The sequence below is a fragment of the Dendrobium catenatum genome, unplaced genomic scaffold (genome assembly GCF_001605985.2).
Source record: "Dendrobium catenatum unplaced genomic scaffold, ASM160598v2 original_scaffold_43362, whole genome shotgun sequence".
In the NCBI taxonomy this organism is placed as follows: Eukaryota; Viridiplantae; Streptophyta; class Magnoliopsida; order Asparagales; family Orchidaceae; genus Dendrobium; species Dendrobium catenatum.
Window position 1 is genome coordinate 249,266 of NW_021361818.1, and position 20,936 is coordinate 270,201.

The following is a 20,936-nucleotide window of genomic DNA, read 5'->3' on the forward strand; positions in this document are numbered from 1 at the left end:
AGAAATTTAGATCACGTTTAGTAAGATTAATTATAAGACTCATCACCTCATTTCATTGCCCTTTATCATTGGTGCCACTATTCTCTACTCATCATTGTCAATCATTAGGCTTACATCCATTATAGCTCACTCACCACCCCCTGCCAATGTCATCCCATCTCTCTATCCACTCTCAACCACCATTATCCATAGAATTTCAATGCATTTTAAATATATTATAAAAATATTTTAATACAATTAAATTATATTGAATCAAACAACTCCTATGCATTTGAATTAATTAGTATCAAAATCACATTCTAAGCCATCAAGAAATTAAATTTTGGCATGCAAACATCTGAAGATAAAAGATTGTGGCAATTGAATGTGATGGATTAATTCAAAGTTGCTTCTTATGAAAATGTCAAACTCTACAAATAAATAATTGGTACGTCGTCAAAAATTATCTTGATCGGACGCGAATCTCGGTGCAAAATCAAGTTGGAAACTTCAAAAATTAATTTGGAGACCATCTCAACTCCTATTTCAGCAAACTTATAGTCAAACTGAGCATCTCGGAAATACAAACCCAACGACACCAAATTCGACTCAATCCGAGCCCAAATGAGTCCAAATCAAGGACACGAAGCGTTGTTGAAAGCTTCGTACCACTATTTTAGTTACCAAACGATTTCCAAATATGACGAACTTATAATTGAATCGAGCGACTTGACAAGATGAATCCAACGAGCCCAAGATCACTGAATTCCGAAATCATTAAGGCCTCCAAATATCTGATGAACGGTGCATGATAAAGGGATTCAATATCGGCCGTCCATCCAACCACTCCCCATTTACCCCTAATCTCTTGCCTATTTACGAGCCATGCAACTCCAAAAAATCTATAAATATACCCCTCATTTCTCTTGAGAAGGGATGGAAGAAAGAAGAGAAGAAGATAAGAGAAGGAAGAAGCTCCTCCTCGACCACTGCCTGAGCTTCGCCAGACCACCACCGGACCTTCGCCGGACCACCACTTGAGGCTCTCACCTCTACCGGTCCACCGCCTGACTCCATTGCTCCACCGGACCACCACTTGAGGCCCTGTGCTCCACCAGGCCACCACTTGTGGCTTAGACTTCTGCCGGAGCACCACTTAAGGCCCTCACCTCCGCCGAACAACCGCCTGACGCCGTTGTTCCGCCGGACCACCACTTGAGACCCTCATCTCCGCTAGGCCACTACCCGAGGCTCGGAGTTCAGCCAGACTGTCACTGGAGGCCACCACCTGACGCCTGGAGTTCTACCGAAGTACCACCCTTCTACTACGGTCTTTCAGACTTCTATCTCCTGCCGACTACGGTCCTCCCAACCTCCATCACCTACTATGGTCACTCCGACCTCCATCACCAGACAACGGTCTTTCAGACCCCGGTCTTCTGTCAACTACGATCTTCTAGACTCCTATCTCCTGCCGACTACGGTCCTCCCGACCTCCATTGCCTATTATGGTCACTCCGACCTCCATCACCAGACAACGATCTTTCAGACACCGGTCTCCTGCCGACTATGGTCCTCACGACCTCTGTCGCCTACTATGGTCCATCTGACCTACATCGCAAGACAACAGTCTTTTAAACCGGCCTATGATGTACATTTATAACATCAAGCCAAGGCCTTCTCCCAAGGAAGGGCCTCATTTGTAATCGACTGCAAATACTAGTGGATTCATTCAAACTAGGCCAGGCCCCATGATTTTTCCCCCTTTTCAAGGGTTTTCCACATAAAAACTTTGGTGTCTCTTATGAGTGCTACACCCTCTCTCTTATCTGCTTGTGTGCTGGATCTTCGTATAATTCTAAGACGTTAAACTATATATTTATCTACCGATGAGAAAGCTCCATGATGCAACAATTTGGCGCCGTCTGTGGGAAAGTGATTCCCGACTGGAGGGCAATTATTACTCCAATCTCAAAAGATCATCCTTATCAACTTCCTGACATCAGTCATTATTGCATCAATTTCATAAGAATCAGATGTAAATTGGGGGGGGGGACTTTTACTCCAATTGTGATAAAAAAGATCCTCTAATACTTTCAATATCAAGATGATATATAAGGAAACTCATGGCAAATGAAATGATGCTTCTGAAAGCCATATACAGTCCCTTGTGGGACTTCTACTCCTTGGGCAAGGTCTTAATCTCAACCTCAAAAAGATAGTAACGGTCTAAAAATAGACAATTCTTCATCTTTGATTCGGGATACACGTGACGTTCACCCCCTTCCCAATCAAGATAAAATCGATCCCAGGGGGATCCGATTCGACCTCTTCCACACAGGTTAATGTCATCGAATAAAGGCTCTGACATACAACCTCAGATAGGTCCTACATCCTTGGTGGATTCTCTCGACCTCTTCCACACAAGTTAACTTCATTGAGCAGGGCTCTGACATACAACCTCGAAAAGGTCTTATATCCTTGGTGGATTCTCTCGACCTCTTCCACACAGGTTAACGTCATCGAGCAAAGGCTTTAATATACAACCTCAGATATGTCTTACATCCTTGGTGGATTATCTCGACCTCTTCCACACAGGTTAACATCATCGAACAAAGGCTCTAACATACAACCTCAGATAGGTCCTACATTCTTGGTGGATTCTCTCGACCTCTTCCACACAGGTTAACGTCATCGAGCAAAGGCTATGCCATACAACCTCAGATAGGTCCTACATCCTTGGTGGATTCTCTCAACCTCTTCCACACAGGTTAACGTCATCAAGCAAATACTCTGACATACAACCTCGGATAGGTTCCGCATCCTTGATGGATTCTCTCGACCTCTTCTACACAGGTTAACATCATCGAGCAAAGGCTCTAACATACAACCTCGAATAGGTCCTACATCCTTGGTGGATTCTCTTGACCTCTTCCACACAGGTTAACGTCATCGAGCAAAGGCTATGACATACAACCTCGGATATGTCTTACATCCTTGGTGGATTCTCTCGACCTCTTCCATACTAGTTAACGTCATCGAGTAAAGACTCTAACATACAACCTCGGATAGGTCTACATCCTTGGTGGATTCTCCCGACCTCTTTCACATATTTTAATGTCATCAAACAAAGGCTCTGACATACAACCTCGGATAGGTCTTACATCCTTGATGGATTCTCCCGACCTCTTCCATACAAGTTAACATCATCGAGCAAAGGCTCTGACATACAACCTCGGTAGCATCCTTGGTGGATTCTCCCAATCTCTTCCACACAGGTTAACATCATCGAGCAAAAACTCAGACATACAACCTCAGATAGGTCTTACATCCTTGGTGGATTCTCTCGACCTCTTCCACACAGGTTAATGTCATTGAGCAAGGCTCTGACGTAAAACCTTGGATCGAGCAAAGGCTCTGACATACAACCTCAGATAGGTCTTACATCCTTGGTGGATTCTCTCGACCTCTTCCACACAGGTTAATGTCATTGAGCAAGGCTCTGACATAAAACCTCGGATAGGTCCTACATTCTTGGTGGATTCTCACGACCTTTTCCACAGAGATTAATATAATCGAGCAAAGGCTCTGACATACAACCTCGGATAGGTCTTACATCATTGGTGGATCATGTTAACATATTTAATACATGTTAACATCATCGAGCAAAGGCTCTAACATATAACCTCAGATAGGTCACACATCCTTGGTGGATTCTCTCGACCTCTTCCATACGGGTTAATGTCGTCAAGCAAAGGCTCTTACATGGAAACTCGAATAGGTCATATATCATTGGTGGATTATTTTAATCTCTTTTATATATGTTAACATCACCAAAATATTGTTGGGTTTCTGCCTATTGTCAGACTTCTATCCAATGCCAAGTTTCTTCACGTTACCAGAATTCTGCCTAGCAAAACTTTCATCGGGATTCTGGCCGACGCAGAGCTTCCTCCCGTCATTAGACTTCTACACGATGCCGGAATTCACCCCATTGTCGGACTTTCATTGGGATTCTGCCCTATGCAAAGCTTCCTCCCATCGTTGGACTTCTCCACAATGCAGAATTCTCCCCGTCGTTGGACTTTCGTTGGGATTCTGCCTGACTCAGAGCTTCCTCCCATCGTTTGACTTCTGCCTGTCGATGGTCTTTCATAACACTTCTTCCTAACAATGTACTTCTATCAGACATCGGACTTCTGCCAGCCGTCGGACTACTGCCCATCGATGGTCTTTCATCGGTCTTCTACCCGACTCAGTACTTTTACCCGACGTAAGACTTCTGCATGCAGTCGGACTAATAGTCGTTGTCGGACTTCAATCCGTCGATGGACTTTTGTCGGTCTTCTACCTGACGTCGTACTTCTACCTGATGTCAGACTTCTACCTGCTATCGGATTACTACCCGTCGTCGGGCTTCTACCCTTTGATGGACTTTCATCGGTCTTTTATCTGAAGCTGTACTTTTACCCGATGTCAAACTTCTGCCTGCCGTCGGACTACTACCCGTCGTCAGAGTTCTGTCGGTCGATGTACTTTCATAGGTCTTCTACCCGACGTAATACTTCTATCCGACTTCGAACTTCCGCCTGCCGTCGTACTTCTACCCGACGTCAGACTTCTGCTAGCCATCAGACTACTACCTGTCATCGGACTACTCCCGTTGATGGACTTTCATCGGTCTTCTACCCGACTCAGTACTTCTACCCGACGTCAGACTTCTACCAGCCGTCGGACTAATACCTGTCATCAGACTTCTGTCCGTCGATGGACTTTAATCGGTCTTCTAACCGACGTCGTACTTCTACCCGACATCAGACTTCTGCCTACCGTCGGATTTCTACCAGTCGTTGAACTTCTACCAATTGATTGACTTTCGTCGGTCTTCTATCTGACGCTGTACTTCTACCCGACGTCAGACTTCTACCTTCTATTGGACTACTACTCGTCGTCAGAGTTCTGCCGGTCGATGTACTTTCTTAGGTCTTCTACCCGACGCAGTACTTCTATCCGACGTCAAACTTTTGCCTGCCGTCAGACTACTACCCGTCGCCGGAATTCTACCCGTCGATGGACTTTCATAGGTCTTCTACCCGACGTCGGTCGTACTTCTACCCGACGTAGAACTCCTGCCTATTGACGGACATTCGTCGGGCTTCTACCCGACGTTGAATTTCTACCCATCATCGTACTTCTCCCTAATGTCAGAATTTTACTCGACTCCAAATTTCCACCCTTCATCGGATTTCTGTCTATTGTTACACTCCTACCCGATGCCGAAGTTATGCATGTCATTTCAACCTCCCTCCTTACAACGATCTCTCCAATCTCAATCACCACCGACTACATCGGATCTTCACAAGATCTCTCGAAGAGCGATGAGAGGATTCCTACTCAGTGAGGGGCCCTGGCTAGGACGGGGGATACCACCCATTCATGACCAGGGGAAGGCCTCAGCTTGAGAAGAAGAAGGAATCTCCTTCTTGCAGAGAGGAGCTCCGGGCCTATACAGTGGATGCCGCTTGTGTAAGGCCCGGGGGAAGGCCTCAAATGAAAGAAGAAGAATAGAAGGAGAAGGGGGGATCTTCAGACTTCCTTGCAAAGAGAGGGGCCTTGTAAGACCAAGGGAAAGCCTCAATTGTAAGAATAGAGGGAGAATGAGGGATCTTCGGACTTCCTTGCAAAGAGAGGGGCCTTGGAGGACCAAGGAAAAGCCTCAATTGTAAGAATAGAGGGAGAAGGGGGAATCTCCGGACTTCCTTGCAAAGAGATGGGCCTTGGAAGATCAAGGGAAAGACTCAATTATAAGAATAGAGAGAGAAGAGAATGCGCATAATTTCATATCCACTAGGGGGTATTTATAGGCAAAAGAGCAAAGTTGGAGAAGTGGGAGGAGTTGAGCGAGAGAGAGAAAAATAAATAAATAAAAAGGGCTCTCTTTCTCTCTCTATCTCTTGAAAAAAAACTACCCGGGCGGTTTTAAAAATCGCCCGGATGGCGGTTTTAAAAACCGCCCGGATGGCGGTTTTAAAAACCGCCCGGATGGCGGTTTTAAAAACTGCCTACAGCGGTTCCAAAAAAAAGTTTTTTAATAAATGCAGCCGGCAAATGACGGCTGCCCCTAACGGCGCGCCCCTCTACCCTCGCCTCAGCGAGGACTGCCGGCGACGGCGGCTACCTATAGCCAACCGACCGACCAGTCGGTTCGGTCACCTACACATGAGTGGGCTCCAATTTTTGGCCCGGACGGTCCAAATCAGATGTTTTTGGGGTTCATGGACACTTTTTTTTGACGTTTCAGACTCAATTTTGACACTTTCCGTGCTTAACGCGACCTCTATGATCGAGTTTGAGCAAGATTTTAATTTTGGAATGCAATTTTTTGTGATTCGGCCAATGTGATTTGTCGACACATATATTTTCGAACTTCTTGGACTTCAACGTCTGAAAATAGGGGGCATCTGATACGTCGTCAAAAATTATCTTGATCAAACGCAAATCTCGGTGCAAAATCAAGTTGGAAACTTCAAAAATTAATTTGGAGACTATCTCAAGTTCGATTTCAGCAAACATATAGTCGAACTGAGCATCTCGGAAATACAAACCAAACGACACCAAATTCGACTCAATCCAAGCCCAAATGAGTCCAAATCAAGGACCCGAAGCGGTATTGGAAGCTTCGTACCACTGTTTGAGTTACCAAACAGTTTCCAAATATGATGAGCTTATAGTTGAATTGAGTGACTCGACAAGACGAATCCAACAAGACCAAGATAACTGAATTTTGAAATCATTAAGACCTCCAAATGTCTAACGAACAGTGCATGATCAAGGGATTCAATAGAACGTCCATCCAACCACTCCCCCATTTACCCCTGATCTCTTGCCTATTTATGGGCCATGCCGCTCCAGAAAATCTATAAATAGACCCTCATTTCTCTTGAGAGGGGATGGAAGTAAGAAGAGAAGAAGAGAAGAGAAGGAAGAAGCTCCTCATCGACCACCGCCAGAATTTTGCCGGACCACCGCCGAACCTTCGTCGGACCACCACTTGTGGCCCTCACCTCAGCCGGACCACCACCTTACACCGTTTCTCCGTCGGACCACCACTTGAGGTCTTGTGCTCCACCAGGCCACCACCTGTGGCTTAGACTTTTGCCGGACCACCACTTAAGGCCCTTACCTCCGCCGGACCACCGCCTGACGCCGTTGTTCTGCTGGACCACCGCCTGATGCCGTTGCTCCGCCGGACCACCACTTGAAGCCTTATGCTCCACCAGAGCACCACCTATGGATCGGACTTCTGCCGGACCACCACTTGAGGCCCTCACCTTCGCCGGACCACCGCTTGACGGCGTTGCTATGTTGGACCACCACTTGAGGCCCTCACCTCCGCCAGGCCACTATCTGAGGCTCAGACTTCCGCCGGACTATCACCTGAGGACCCGAGCTCCACCAGGCCACCACCTGACGCCCGGAGTTCTACCGAAGTACCACCCTTCTACTATGGTCTTTCATACTCCAATCTCTTGTTGACTACGGTCCACCCGACCTCCATTGCCTACTATGGTCACTCTGACCTCCATCACCAGACAACGATCTTTCAGACACCAGTCTCCTGCCGACTACGGTCCTCACGACCTCTGTCGCCTACTATAGTCCTTCTAACCTACATCGCCAGACAACATTCTTTCATACCCCGGTCTCCTGCCAACTACGGTCTTCCAGACTCATATCTCCTGTCGACTACGGTCCTTTCGACCTCCGTCGCCTACTACGGTCCTTCTGACATACATCGCCAGACAATGGTCTTCCTGACCCCAATCTCCTACCAACTACGGTCTTTCGGACCCCCGTCTCGTGCCAACTACGGCCCTTCTAACCAAACAAACATGTATATTATTGTAATTCCCACTATATAATGCGCTATATATGATGTACATTTATACCATCAAGCCAAGGCCTTCTCCCAAGGAAAGGCCTCATTTGTAATCGACTGCAAATACTAGTGGATTCATTCAAACTGGGCCAAGCCCCGTGGTTTTTTCCCCTTTTAGGGGTTTTACATTTAAAAACTCTGGTGTCTCTTATGAATGCTACACCCTCTCTCTTATCTGCTTGTGTGCTGGATCTTCGTACAATGCTAAGACGTTAAACAATATATTTCTCTACCATCGCAAATGCTCCAGGACACAACAATAATAAAGATTTTGTTTGGGACTGTTTTTTTATTGCTTCTTAAAATAGTTTTTTAGTACAAAAAATTTTGTACTAAAAAAATGCTTTAAGAACCAGTAAGAAAATCGTCCCAAATGAAGCCAAAATATTGGCATGAAAAATACATTCTTAAATGGAATTTCCCTAGGATAGAAAGTGTTGGTATATAACTCCGGGGAAATTATTGGGTTCGGTCACCGGACGACGTCCGGAGCCCAATGAAAATGCGCCACATAACCCCCTACTTGGTACTGAGCTCGGTATGAGATCGGAACTGTGAAGTACCGAGCAATTCTGAGCTCGATACTGCTCAGTACTGTTCGGTATTGTGAAGTACTGAACATAAGCTGTGTTCGGTGTCTGAACCCAATAATCTCTCCAATAAAAGACCCTGACTAGTTCTAAACTAGATTACTGGTTAACTTGAGAATGTTAAACCAAGCATTTTTGAAAGGCAAATTAAAGATTTTGAACCCTTACTTTATTTGCGTAGTCTATTCAAATAAAATTTTCTAATTATATGTTATTTTTGTGAACAAGGATATGAGACCATGTACGACCAAGACAGCATAAAAAAAGGTGGAAGATGATGAGTAGCACGCTCATGTTGGGAAGTTTTGGTCCCTACCCTTTTTAAGATTCATTTTTATTATTTTATTTTGTTTTTCATGCATTGGGGATGATGCATATTGCAACTATGAGTGGGTTGGGGTAGGGGTGTAAATGAGTCAAGTCGAGTATCTATCTAATCTAGCTAAGTTTGTCTAGTTCTTTAATGAGCTTGAGCTTGACTCGATTGCTCGAGCTCGACTCGATTTTGATCCTCAGAGGAATTGAAAAAAATTCCTCATATTTAGGAAAAAAAAGGCGACCAACATTGAATGATAAACGGTTTAAAAAAAAAAAAAAAAAACTAAGGTATCCCTGTCCGCTCCAAATCAAAATATTCATGAAAAGAAAATTTAAACAAGAAGAAACTATCACTTAAAGAAAAAAGAGTACTTCGACTTCCAATATTTTAACATTACAAAACACAAAGCCTCATAATATGTTCGCTTACCTAAGGAATAGCCAACCAGAGTCATCCCCCAGATGCAGCTATGACATCTTCTTTAGAAAAATAAGCTAGGTTATTTATAGGAGGAACATAAGAAACAAAAAACTCTTAGGGGTTGTTTGGTATTAGATTTACGCTCGAATTTATTCCAGATTCATGGTAAATCCTACCAAACGATTTTTGAGTGCTCCTTACCCCTAGGTAAATCCCGGATTTACAGATTTATGGCGTAAATTTGGGATTTAGTAAATCCATTGGTTTGGAGGATTTAGCGGGATTTACGCTCGCAAGAACTATCTCTTGCGATGCCTGTGTCATGGAGGGCAAATTATTACGTCCGGGGCCCAATGTATTCGGTGTGGTGTCGCGTCTGGATCGAGTGTCCTGACGTTGGGTCCATAATAATTAGCCATCATAGTTGCCAACACCCTTATCTGCCGCAATGAAGGGTAAGCATTGCTCTCATTTGTCGTCTTAGGCTTTGTTTGTTTGAGCATTTTTTTACCTTTTCGGTTTGGAAACGGAGGATTTGTTTTTTTTGGTGTTGTTTGGTTTGTCGAATCACGTTCCTAAGAACTCATTTTTTTCATTTTTCTGCATTTTTTAGAAAGTTTTTTATATATGTTTCTCCGTTAGAAAATTCCATTTTATGAATTAATATTTTTTAAAATTGTCTTTACAAAAGCATAAAAAAAAAACAAACGAGATTCATCTTCCTCTGCGATTCTTCTTCGCTACTAGTTGCTACGAGCATGATTTTTTTGTCGCATAGGTAATTTGAAGAATTATGTTGATCTTAAATTGGTATTTTGGATACAGAATTTATGCAGTTTTGATGAGTTCTTTCAAAACTCTACCTCAGCGAAGCTGGTGACAACGAAGCAATGTAGAAGAGGAAAAGCAAACCCTAAACAAGACTAAGGAGTTCCAGGTAATGCCAGAGAAGAACAAAAACTTATTCTTAATTAAGAATATATCTAATTAGCTTAAATGATATAATTTGAAATATAAATAAATAATTATGTAACTATTAATGTAAATATTAATTAATCAATAGAATATTTAATTGATTAATGAGATATTCAAGTATACAATTTTATTAAAATAACACTTAGAAATTCATTTAACAATTATTAGTATAATAGTAGTTAAATAATTAATTATTTTAAATAATAATTAACTAATTACTAGTGTAATTAATATTTGACTTAGATTTATTATGTTGTATGCACTTATCTTAAATTTATAATTATCTTATTGATATAATTCAAAACTATTTTTTCATATTTAAATTTCTGACTATCATAAATTTTAAAATATATTACTAAAAACTTTCTCAAAATTTTATAGAATTTAACATTTGTTATATCAAATAAATTTTAATATTTAACACCCTCAAATTTTATTAAATTCAAATTTACAAAATTTATTAAATCCCCCTAAAATTAAATCCTACCTTTTACCAACAGATAGTTCAAGAATAAAACCAGCAGAGAAAACCTCCAGGCGGGAGGAAAAACTCCACAGACCTGCAAAAAAATCCTAGCAGAGCTCCGTCTCAAAATTTTCTCGGGCGCTGCTTTCTCTCAAAACACAATCCGAATGGCCTTGTTATGATTTTATCCAGTTCCGAGGTTATATATGTGTTAGGGATCCCGTTGCCGCCTGCTGTCCGCTGCAGAGTCGACTAACTCGAGGGTCACCTCCATGTCTCGCCTCCGGACGCTGCCAGAATCTTCGTCTTCGATTTCCAGCACGGCCGTCGGCGGAGATGAAGCAGCAGGAGGAAATGGATTAGTAAATGCTCTGAAGGAGAAGCGTTGCCAGTTCTGGCTTCCAAACAAGAGCCGCCACTGCGCCAACTCTCCTCTACCTTTATCCATGTAAAACCCTAATACATATCTTCCTACCTCTCATTCTCTACCACTCCTCTCAGTCGACACTCAACTTCATTGATCGCATCCCCCTCAATCTCCAGGTTTTGCGGCAACCATGATTCCTCCGCCAGTGATCGCCGCCTCCCTTGCCCACTCGATCCGTCGCAGTACATCCCTCTCTTTATCCCCCTCCTTTCTATGTTTTGTTGATGACCTATTTGTATTTTTCACAGCTCGGTATTTAAAGAAAACCTCGAGTCCCACCTCAAGAGGTGTCCGTCGAGGAAGCAGGTTATTGCCTTAGAAGCCCATGCTTACTACTCAAAAGGAATCAACAGCGGCTTTATTGATTTTGCAGATGATGACATCAGCTCCGAGGCCAAGAGGAGGGCCATCTATGGGCTTAATATTCTTGATTTCCTTGCTTTAGTTAAAAAAATTGAGTCTTTACACGCTGCCGTAGTTGGATATTTGGAGGATTCTTACCTAATGCCGGAAGCCTGTGAGAAATGGCTGAGGCGGCAAATAGACAGGTGGGAAGAATAAATTACATTATTCCAGTTTGATCTCAGTAGTTGAAGTAATTTAATGTGAAGTGGTTCAAGTTCTGAAGGGATAGTTGGCTGCTATTTTGACAGCAAAATTCCATATCAGGAGAGACATGTGTTGCAGCAGGCTTCAATTCTTGGCAATATGGAGAAGTTCGGGATATTGCATAGGCCAAAAAACGAAATTATAGGCTCTGTGCTTGAGGAAGGTGAAGGAAATAATTTTGTTCAGAAGAAAGGGGAACTACCAGCGGTGGTTGAGTTTGGAGCAGGGAGAGGTTATTTGACTCATATGCTTGCAGATTCTTATGGGATCCAGAGAATTTTTCTTGTCGAACGCAGGTCTTACAAGCTCAAGGTTGGTTATTTGGTTTTTTAAAATGTTCAAGACTGTAAATATGTGCAAATATTTTGCCGACTCTTCCAAATTTATATTTGAGCTTGCAATGAGCAGCGATCTGGCTGTAAAATGTTTAGCGATAGAAGAATGAATAGCTGAAAATAAACAACTAAAATCTGGATCTTATGATGCAGAAATAAAGAAGGATTATATATGATTATTCTTCCTAAATTTTTTGTTTTTGTTAAATTGGTAGTGAAGTGCAAGTGTTAGACCTTCCAGGTATATCATTTGGTAGAACTTTGAAGTGAATATAGTCTTGCTTCTGTATAGACTAGAGGTGTGCTTGAGCCAATTTTTTCGCAACTTTTCTTTATAGTCCACAACCACAATTTTGTTAACAAATTTCTGTGATGAGAGGAAGCTTTTCACAATTGGACATGCTAAAATCAGGTAGCTGTAAGAAAATTGTTCTCTTTTTTTAGGTAAAAATTTATAATATCTACAACAACTTTTAAAATCTCTACTTTTCATGCAACAATTTCACAACTAATTTTAAGGACAACTCTGACCTTACCGAACATACCTTAGATGCCTCAAATTTGCGATTGGTAGAAGAGTTGCTTGGCACAGTTATCTTTTCATATTCAATTGAGAATTCTGGAATAGAGCAGAGATTGTTGATGTAAACTTTATTTTTATTCCATGAAATATAAATTGTGTGTTAATTTGTACTTGTGCTCACATTTGTGTGTGTGCCCTTTCAGAATATGGCTCAAATACAATCATCCTCGTTAACTTGTTTTATGTTCCTAATGGTCCGTAATCTGTACTACTCCCTGTTGAGCGTAATAATGATGGCTGTCCAGAGCTTTCAGCACTCATCGGCATAATAAAATTATTGTAGAAATATCTCAATCATCCAAAAAAATGCGAGGACCATCTCAGAATGATGGCTGTCAAGAGATTTCAGCACCTGTGCAATTCCACGGTGTAGACAACCTGAGTGATAAGGAGTATTCAAACACCAATTATCTACCTTATAGATATAGTGACAATCAATGTAGAACATTTCATAGTCGCAATGGTATATCTTCATTACCAAAGTAATATTTGCGCTGAACTACTCTCATGTCTAAGTTATTATAGAATTAATTGAAGCTTATTTAATTGAATAGTTGGAATAAATTGATTATTGAAGGGGAAGTACATACAACGAGGAGAGGCCAGCGATAACACATGGGTTGAGGAAGATATGTCGATTAGTATGTGCGAACATAAGGGGTTTAACAGAACACCTAAGTGACCAGAGCTTTATATGATGTTTTTAGCGAGCTACTATTAGAGTTGTTCTTATGTGGAAATATAACTAACAACATTCTAAAGAAGGAAGTGTGGTGCAATGTTGTACATGCTTTAAATCATCGTTTAGGCACGGCTCATACAAAATTTGTTGTACTATTCATATACAAAAACATGAAATCTGATTTTCACATGGTTTATCAACTTTCAAATTGGAATGGTTGGAGCTGGGATACCAATCTGCATATGCTGGTAGCTACTGATGAAGTGTGGGATGAGCTAATACAGGTTACTTCTCATTCTAAACTACTCATTTCCCTTTGAATTATACATTTTTTAAAACTCTTTACTAAAGAAATTTAAAATTTTTACTAGGGTGAGCCAAAAAAGACAAAGTTCCGAAGAAATCCTTTTCACCAATATGAGGTTTTTGAAAAAAATTGTGGGGACAACATCACAATAGGAAATATCGCACGGTCCACCCGAAATGCTAATCTAGAAGTAGAGGAAGCCACAACTGACGTAGAACCAAATATAGATAATTTTATGGCCACAAATGATGTTAGTTTTGTGGAAGTGATGAAGATCTGGAAGTGCCAGCGAGAACAACACCGCAAAGTCGTTCAAAAAGATCAAGTGGAGAAATAGATGGACTCCCACCACGCAATAAAAAAGTCAGAAATAGTTAGAATAACTAATTTATTCAATCGTCCTAACACTAATACGGAGAGGATCCTAGCTAACCAAGCAAGAATGAGCCGATTTGATATGTCGGAGTGTATTGATTAATTGGGTACAATTGAGAATATCACCACCACTGAAGCATTTCTTGCGGTCCAAGAGGCGCCCCTAGAAAACCCAAACAATAAGTTTATTTTTATGAAGTGGAATGGTCCTGTACTGCGTGGTTGGATCGAAAAGGTTCTTAGCTCCCACCCTTGTTTCTATGCCTCCCCAGCATGGTACCTTCAAATTAACTTTGTTGCCTCAGAATTATATTGTATTTGGTTGTTGTAGCTTTTGCTAGTTATTTCTGTACTTCTGCTTAGTTTGTTTGCTGTTACATCAACTGATATAAAAGAATGCTTGTTCGTTTCAGCTTCATTTTGCTGTAATTTTTCCCATTTGGTTGGGGTGCTGTCGTTTGTTTTGCTTTTTTTGGCCTGGACTGTATGAAAGTGATCTTCTTTACTGAAGTTTGCCAAACAGCAATGATTTAATAGTTACCTTTCTCTTTTGTGGCATTTTAATGTGAAGTTTGTAGGGGAATGCTATATCAATTGAGCAGTGTTCCTGCAAGAGGTGAGCAATAGGCTTAAATCTCCAGTGCTAGACTTTTGATTGCCATGATGGAATTTTAACAAAATATAACGAACCTGTAAGAAGCAGTTGTAACGTTTGCCATGATTTTAAAGTTTGCCTACTTGTATTTTTTGTGAAGCAACTAAATCATAAACTAAACAGGCATGCCGAACTATCTGCAATATGACGAGACCAATGACTTGAACAGTTTGCTAAATGCCCAATTAGAAATTAGTAATGCAATAGTCGACCTCATGCCAATGATTCTGGATGACGATAGCTCATCTGATGATGAACCTATAATACGGCATCCCATGTTCAATAGAACATATACTGGTAAAGTGTATGTTGTTGGTATCCTCATTGGCCACCCATTGCGAGCATATAATTGTATTCGACTATCGGTTGATGCATTTATACAGTTGAAATTTTTGTTGCTAAGTCGTGATTTGATCAAGGATAGCAGAAGCATGGTTGTAGAAAAACAATTGGCGATTTTCCTTTGAGGGGTTGCACACGCGCATTCTTACAGACAATTGTGCGAGTTCTTCCAACACTCATCGGAGACAGTGAGTCATTATTTTAGCTTAGTTTTATGAGCAATTGTCTCTTTAGCAGTTGAATTTATACAATTGCTTACTGGAGATGCAAAGTGTCATTCATATATGCAATCAAATCATCAATTATACCCACATTTTAGTAATGCCATGGGAGCAATTGATGTAACTCACATTCTTGCAATATCTAGTAGAGGCCTGCAAAATCGTTATAGAAACCGAAAGGGTTTCACCTCACAAAATGTTATGGCCGCTGTCTCATTTAATCATCAATTCGTCTACATCAACTTTGGTTGGGAGGAATCAGTAGTAGATATGAGGGTGCTATGATGGGCAGTTGAGGAAGGTGATTTTCGAGTTCTATCTGGTAAATATTATCTAGTGGATTCCGATTACGCTAACAAGGACAATCTAATAGCACCATTTAGAGGATACCTCTACCATTTGAGTGGCTACCGTGGTGACAGTACCCATTGGTACACTACTTAACAATAGTTCTACAACCATCGCCATGCACAGTTACACAACATAGTTGAGCGAATATTTGGTATTTGGAAAGAGAGATTTTAGGTGCTATCCCGTATGAGACAGTTTCCTCTAACGGTGCAAGTGGACATTGTGCTTGCTTCTTCACTTTTACACAATTTCATAGGACCATACCGTGGATATGACTTGTACTTCAACATGTCTCAAACATAAACACAACATGACACCGAGTTAGGTGAAGTACTAGCACCTGATGATGACTCGAACGTCCATGCTATTGTTGGGGAAAGACTTTAAGGAGAAGAACTACGACATTCAATTGCCAACAGGTTATGGGAAGCTTGGGTAAGATTTTATTTAATTATGTAATTAAAATAATTCTTATATATGATTTTTTAAGGTGCACTTGATTTAATTGCTAGCAATGTATTGACAACATCTTTCATGCTGGCTACATCTTTTGGTGCCCTCGGCAAGTGAAAAAAAAGTTCAATTTTTAACCCTGTGGTTTCTATAGTTTCAGTGAAGCTTTTTTGCTATGTTGCATGGATACGCCTATTTATGAGGCATGCTGTATTGGACACGTGTCGGATACGGATACGCCTCCGATACGACACGGATACAGCTTTGTCATGTCCAATTAAAATATTATGTAAATTTGATCGGACAGCACGAACAGTGAAGGCGGCGTGAGCATTGAAGGTTCGTTTTCTTCATTCTTCATTTTCTTAATCGTACGTTCGATACCGGAACTCGGTACCGCTCAGTACTCGGTACCGCTCGGTACTTGGTACTGCTCAGTTATCAGTACCGCTCATTACTGCTCGGTACTCGGTATTGCTCGGTACTCGGTACTGCTCGGTACTCGGTACTGTTCAGTACTGCTCTATACCGGAACTCAGTACCGCTCGGTACCGGAACTCGGTACCGCTCGGTACTACTCGGTACAGAGGGGTACCAAATGGTACCAAGCAGTACCGAGAAGATAGAAAAAACTTTAAAACAACTCTTATAATAAAATATTGTTCCGGGGGCGCTGGCCCTTGACCCCTCGACCTGACCGGGCAGGTCAAACCCCGCCAGGGGGCAGCGCACCCTTGGACCCCCGGCATAAGCGCAATATATTTACACTTTTAATTAAAAATTATCATGTTTCAAATTCATGTGGACATGTCTAGTTGTTTTTGGTGTTGGATGTATCACATGTTTGATTTTGGCTATATTTTATACGTAATGGCCACACTTCAAGATATGAATTTTTTGTTGTTTGTTCTTATTAAGTTTATTCAAATATAATTAGCTTAATTAATACAATTGCCTAAATCCTAATATAAATAACTTAATTAATAGATTATATAGTAGAATATCTAAGTGACTAATGAGATAATTAATAAAATAGTTAATAATTAAGCTCATATCTAATGATATTATTTATCAATAAAACTTACAGATGAAAATCATCATTCAAATTAATAAAAAAATCTTACTTAATACATGATTTAAATAAAAACCTAATAAATTTATTTTTAATATGAACTAACTGCCTTAAATCCTGGATTAGACTGTCAAATAGTTTCACATGATTTAACACTTAATTTGCCTAACAGTTTTTAGGATTTAACAGTTCCAGGATTTACTAAATCCAGGATTTATTAAATCCTAAGTAGATAAATCCTGCTGGTTGCCAAACAGTAAGGGGGGAGGGGGGTAAAAAAAAAATTCCTTTGAACAATGGCATAAGCCCACATATAGAACTTAAGCATTCATTATGGTACAACCCCTTGTCAGCTTTCATTTTATTTATTACAGGCTTTTTCCATTTCAAGTCTTCAATCCACCTACTTGGACCATGCAATGCTTCAGCTGTAGAGAGAGAAAGAAAGACTAATGTGGTAAAATATTGAAAGAGAGAGGAAGGAATGACTTTCCATTATGGACGAAATGATGAAAAGAGATTTTGATAGAGATCTCCTCAAAATCTGAAAGCTAAAACTGAAAGCCTAAAGGGGCATAAAGCTGATTGTTTTAGTGCAGAGCAACAAGTTAACCAGCAAGGAAACCTGCCCTAATTTTTGTAATATTTCATTTTAAAATTCTTTATTAATCCAAAGAAGCCACCAACATTTTTTTTGGACACATGAAAAGCATCAATGTTTCGTTTTACCCTTTGCTTCTCTCTTGCGACTCACGACCTCAAGCACGACTTTCGTTTTTCTTTTCGCTTCTCTCTCACCCCCAAATGAAGACCACCCGTGGCAGATGTTTATGTCTTGTAAGTTCTAAGGGCATGTTATTTTCTTTCTCCTCTTGGATCCGGTAATGAGATGCCTTCCAAATGAGACGGCAAACATAACTATTTAAATTTCCCCATTGAATAAAATTTCTGGCTCCGCCACTGCCAAACAACCCCTAAGAGTTTATTGAGTGTTGTTTCCTCCAATCCTCATATTTTGCATTATTTATTTTTAAGCCTCCTTAATTAATTTAGCTGTGTGATATCACTCTTTTAGTATTTTTTGGCCTTTGCAAATTTGATACATCTGATTTTTAACGAGACATCAGAGGCCCTCTGGTTTCATACATTTTCAAACCATATTTTCCACGTCATAATGTCCTGATTCTTAATTAAGTGTTTCTTTTACTTTAATTGTATTTCCTTTATTGGTATAATCTTTAAATCTTGCTTCCAATTTTGAAATTTCATTTACTAGTTTAGTCAGTATACATTGCGTTCTTACTAGATTTCTCCAAACTTCTCTAGGCTGATCGAAGTCTACGGAAAAATGAGAGTATACAGTTAGAGCGTCTGAGAATTGACAGTAAGAAAATTATTATCATTCATAAGCTTCATCTCTTGCTCGATGCTATATTTTCTTCTCTCTTTTTTAGTCGCCATATTGGAAAACCTTATTTCTTTTCATGCATTTGATTTGATCTTAAAGTGATCTGGTTGAATTAGGATCATGATATCACTTTTTCCCTTTAGACAGGTTTAATGTATTTGCATATTATTTTATGTGGTGTGCTACGGTTCTCCAAATAGTTCCATGCCGCCTATAATAAGTGTATAGGTTACTTTTGTAATTTCATGTTCGTGTATAGGATGGTAGAGAGAAGAAAAAACGTTAGGGTTATACTCATTTGTTAGTTTGAATGAGAGCGTGCAACATTGAAATGTTTTTGTTTAGTATCCATGGAATAATGAGAAGTTTGGGATCCAAATATTAATATCTACACTTATCAGAAACATAAAATGTTTGTGGTATATTAGTTTTAAATACGAACTTTTATGGATTTAAATTTGATTTGAATTTTAGTAATTTTCTTTAGTTTAAATCGGAGTTTGTGTAACATGCATAGATGTCAAACTATTATTAAGATGGAATTATTTTTGGTTGTGTTATGTGATCTTTTGGGGTTCTCTGCTGATTCTTCGTTGAATTATTAGTTAGGAATTAGAGCTTAAACTATTTCTTTCACGTGGCTTAAATCTGCAATAGGAAAGGTATCCTTAATCAGTGGACTCGAGGCCAGGTGAGGTTGTTTTATCTTTTTCCATCACCGTTTTCCTTTTTTTGTCATTTGTTGATAAATTTTGGATTTATGTTGATCGCTTGGATTTCAATCGTCTGCTTCTAGATAATTTGTCTAATTTGCTTTCTATCATGTTTTTGTTTTGTATCCAAAGTAGTCAAAATGTGGTGTAAATTAATAGTTGGTGGCTCTTGCAAATTTTTGTTTTTGCTATTATTTTCTTATCACTATTCCAAGTGAATCGAGTTACATTTCTTACTAAACCATCTAAGATAAAAAGATGCTTCATATGCTGTTGAAATGGAGATTCAACAAATATTTATAACCACATTTTCTTCAAAATTTTAATATTAAATCATTTTCTTTTAGTGGAAAATTATGTCAAGAAAAAATGCATATTATTTGTTTCCTTTAGTTGATTAACATTCAATGTTGTAAATTGTAGGCATCTTGCAATTGCAAAGTCAATTTCTGTGATTTAGCGTTCATTTTTCAGTCATTTTTAGCTTAATATGCATCCATATGACTTCTGGAAGATCTTAGCAGTATATACTTGATCAAGTAAGAAATCTTCTTCTCGAAAACAATTTTAAATCATTTTAAAAATAACAATCTGATAGGAAACACTTGTAGATCGCAAGTATTTCCTCTCAATCATCTAAAAACTGCAAGAATTCTTCACAAAAATACGCACAAAATCACAAAAATAGTAGATAATTTGTATTACTTGATGAAAGTGAAATGGAAAATTGCAAGATACACTTGATCCTCTATTCGAGAGGAGGATCGATCTCTCCCAAATCTCTAGACGCCGCTAGAGCCCATAGGAAACCTAAATATAAGAGATCTCAGATTTCAGACATATTCAAGATGCCCTAACCCTAGGAAAATCAACTATTGAATGCATACAAATCAAAAGGAAATCCCTAAACAGTCCATACATTCAAATTTTCCTTTTAAAACCCTAAAAAATATTTCCTAAAGGGCTCCGATTGGGCGTTCGGATTGTCCGATCTCCACAGGTGGTGGGGGAAAGAAATATAGGGAGCCTTCGTCCACACGAGAGATTTTTCCTTTAAACCGACGACCCACTAAATCACGAATGATGCAACTAAGATGAGGAAGAACAAACTCTTACATTTCAAATTAAACTAAAAAGAAGAAAATTTTAAAAATATTACAAACGACGACAGATTACAATTTTTGACTCGAAATCAAAGACACCATAAAGTTGCTTTACTTAGAGACGAAAGATACAGATGGAGTGGCACTTGCTGAGAGATGAAAGAGATTAGAAGCCGAGATGAAAGGTTGGAAAGAGCTCGCAAGATTTGCGGAGGGGATGAGAAAGAAGACGGACAAAGCTCGCAAGCTTTTCCAATAACCCGCAGGTTAGATTCCAAAAATCACATAACATTCACTATAAACATTACAAGCCCCTCATATTTATAGGTATGAAAGGGGAATACAAAAGGACACCAACATTAATTTTCACAAGAACCTAAACATCACAAGCATGGAAACCCCCTCCCATGCATTCACGGAAAACCGCCCAAGCCCAGGAATCGAAGGAGCGGCCGCGGGAGCCAAGGAGGCTGCACGGAACCAAGGCGCCACAGCCACGGGAAAACATCCCAGGCTCGGAAAACTAGCAGCCGGCCAGAATTCCAAGTGGCAAAGGCACAAAAAACTAAAGCTCATAGTGGAAGCCAAGGAGCCACACATGGGAAATAACAT

At 40.1% G+C, this 20,936-nt stretch overlaps 1 protein-coding gene across 2 annotated transcripts in view; it reads left to right on the forward strand.

Moving 5' to 3' along the window:
• The first annotated feature begins 10,728 nt into the window (after positions 1-10,728).
• LOC110101281 (tRNA:m(4)X modification enzyme TRM13 homolog) overlaps positions 10,729-20,936 on the forward strand; it is a 49,302-nt gene continuing 39,094 nt past the window's right edge. Inside the window, exons 1-5 of one of the 2 annotated variants that reach the window (XM_028691663.1) lie at positions 10,729-11,136; positions 11,232-11,297; positions 11,364-11,663; positions 11,769-12,036; positions 18,427-18,484. In XM_028691663.1, coding sequence (XP_028547496.1) covers positions 10,961-11,136; positions 11,232-11,297; positions 11,364-11,663; positions 11,769-12,036; positions 18,427-18,484 — 868 coding nt within the window. In that variant the 5' untranslated portion in view covers positions 10,729-10,960. The remainder of the gene's footprint in view (positions 11,137-11,231; positions 11,298-11,363; positions 11,664-11,768; positions 12,037-18,426; positions 18,485-20,936) is intronic. The other variant, XM_020829115.2, reaches the window with a different exon arrangement.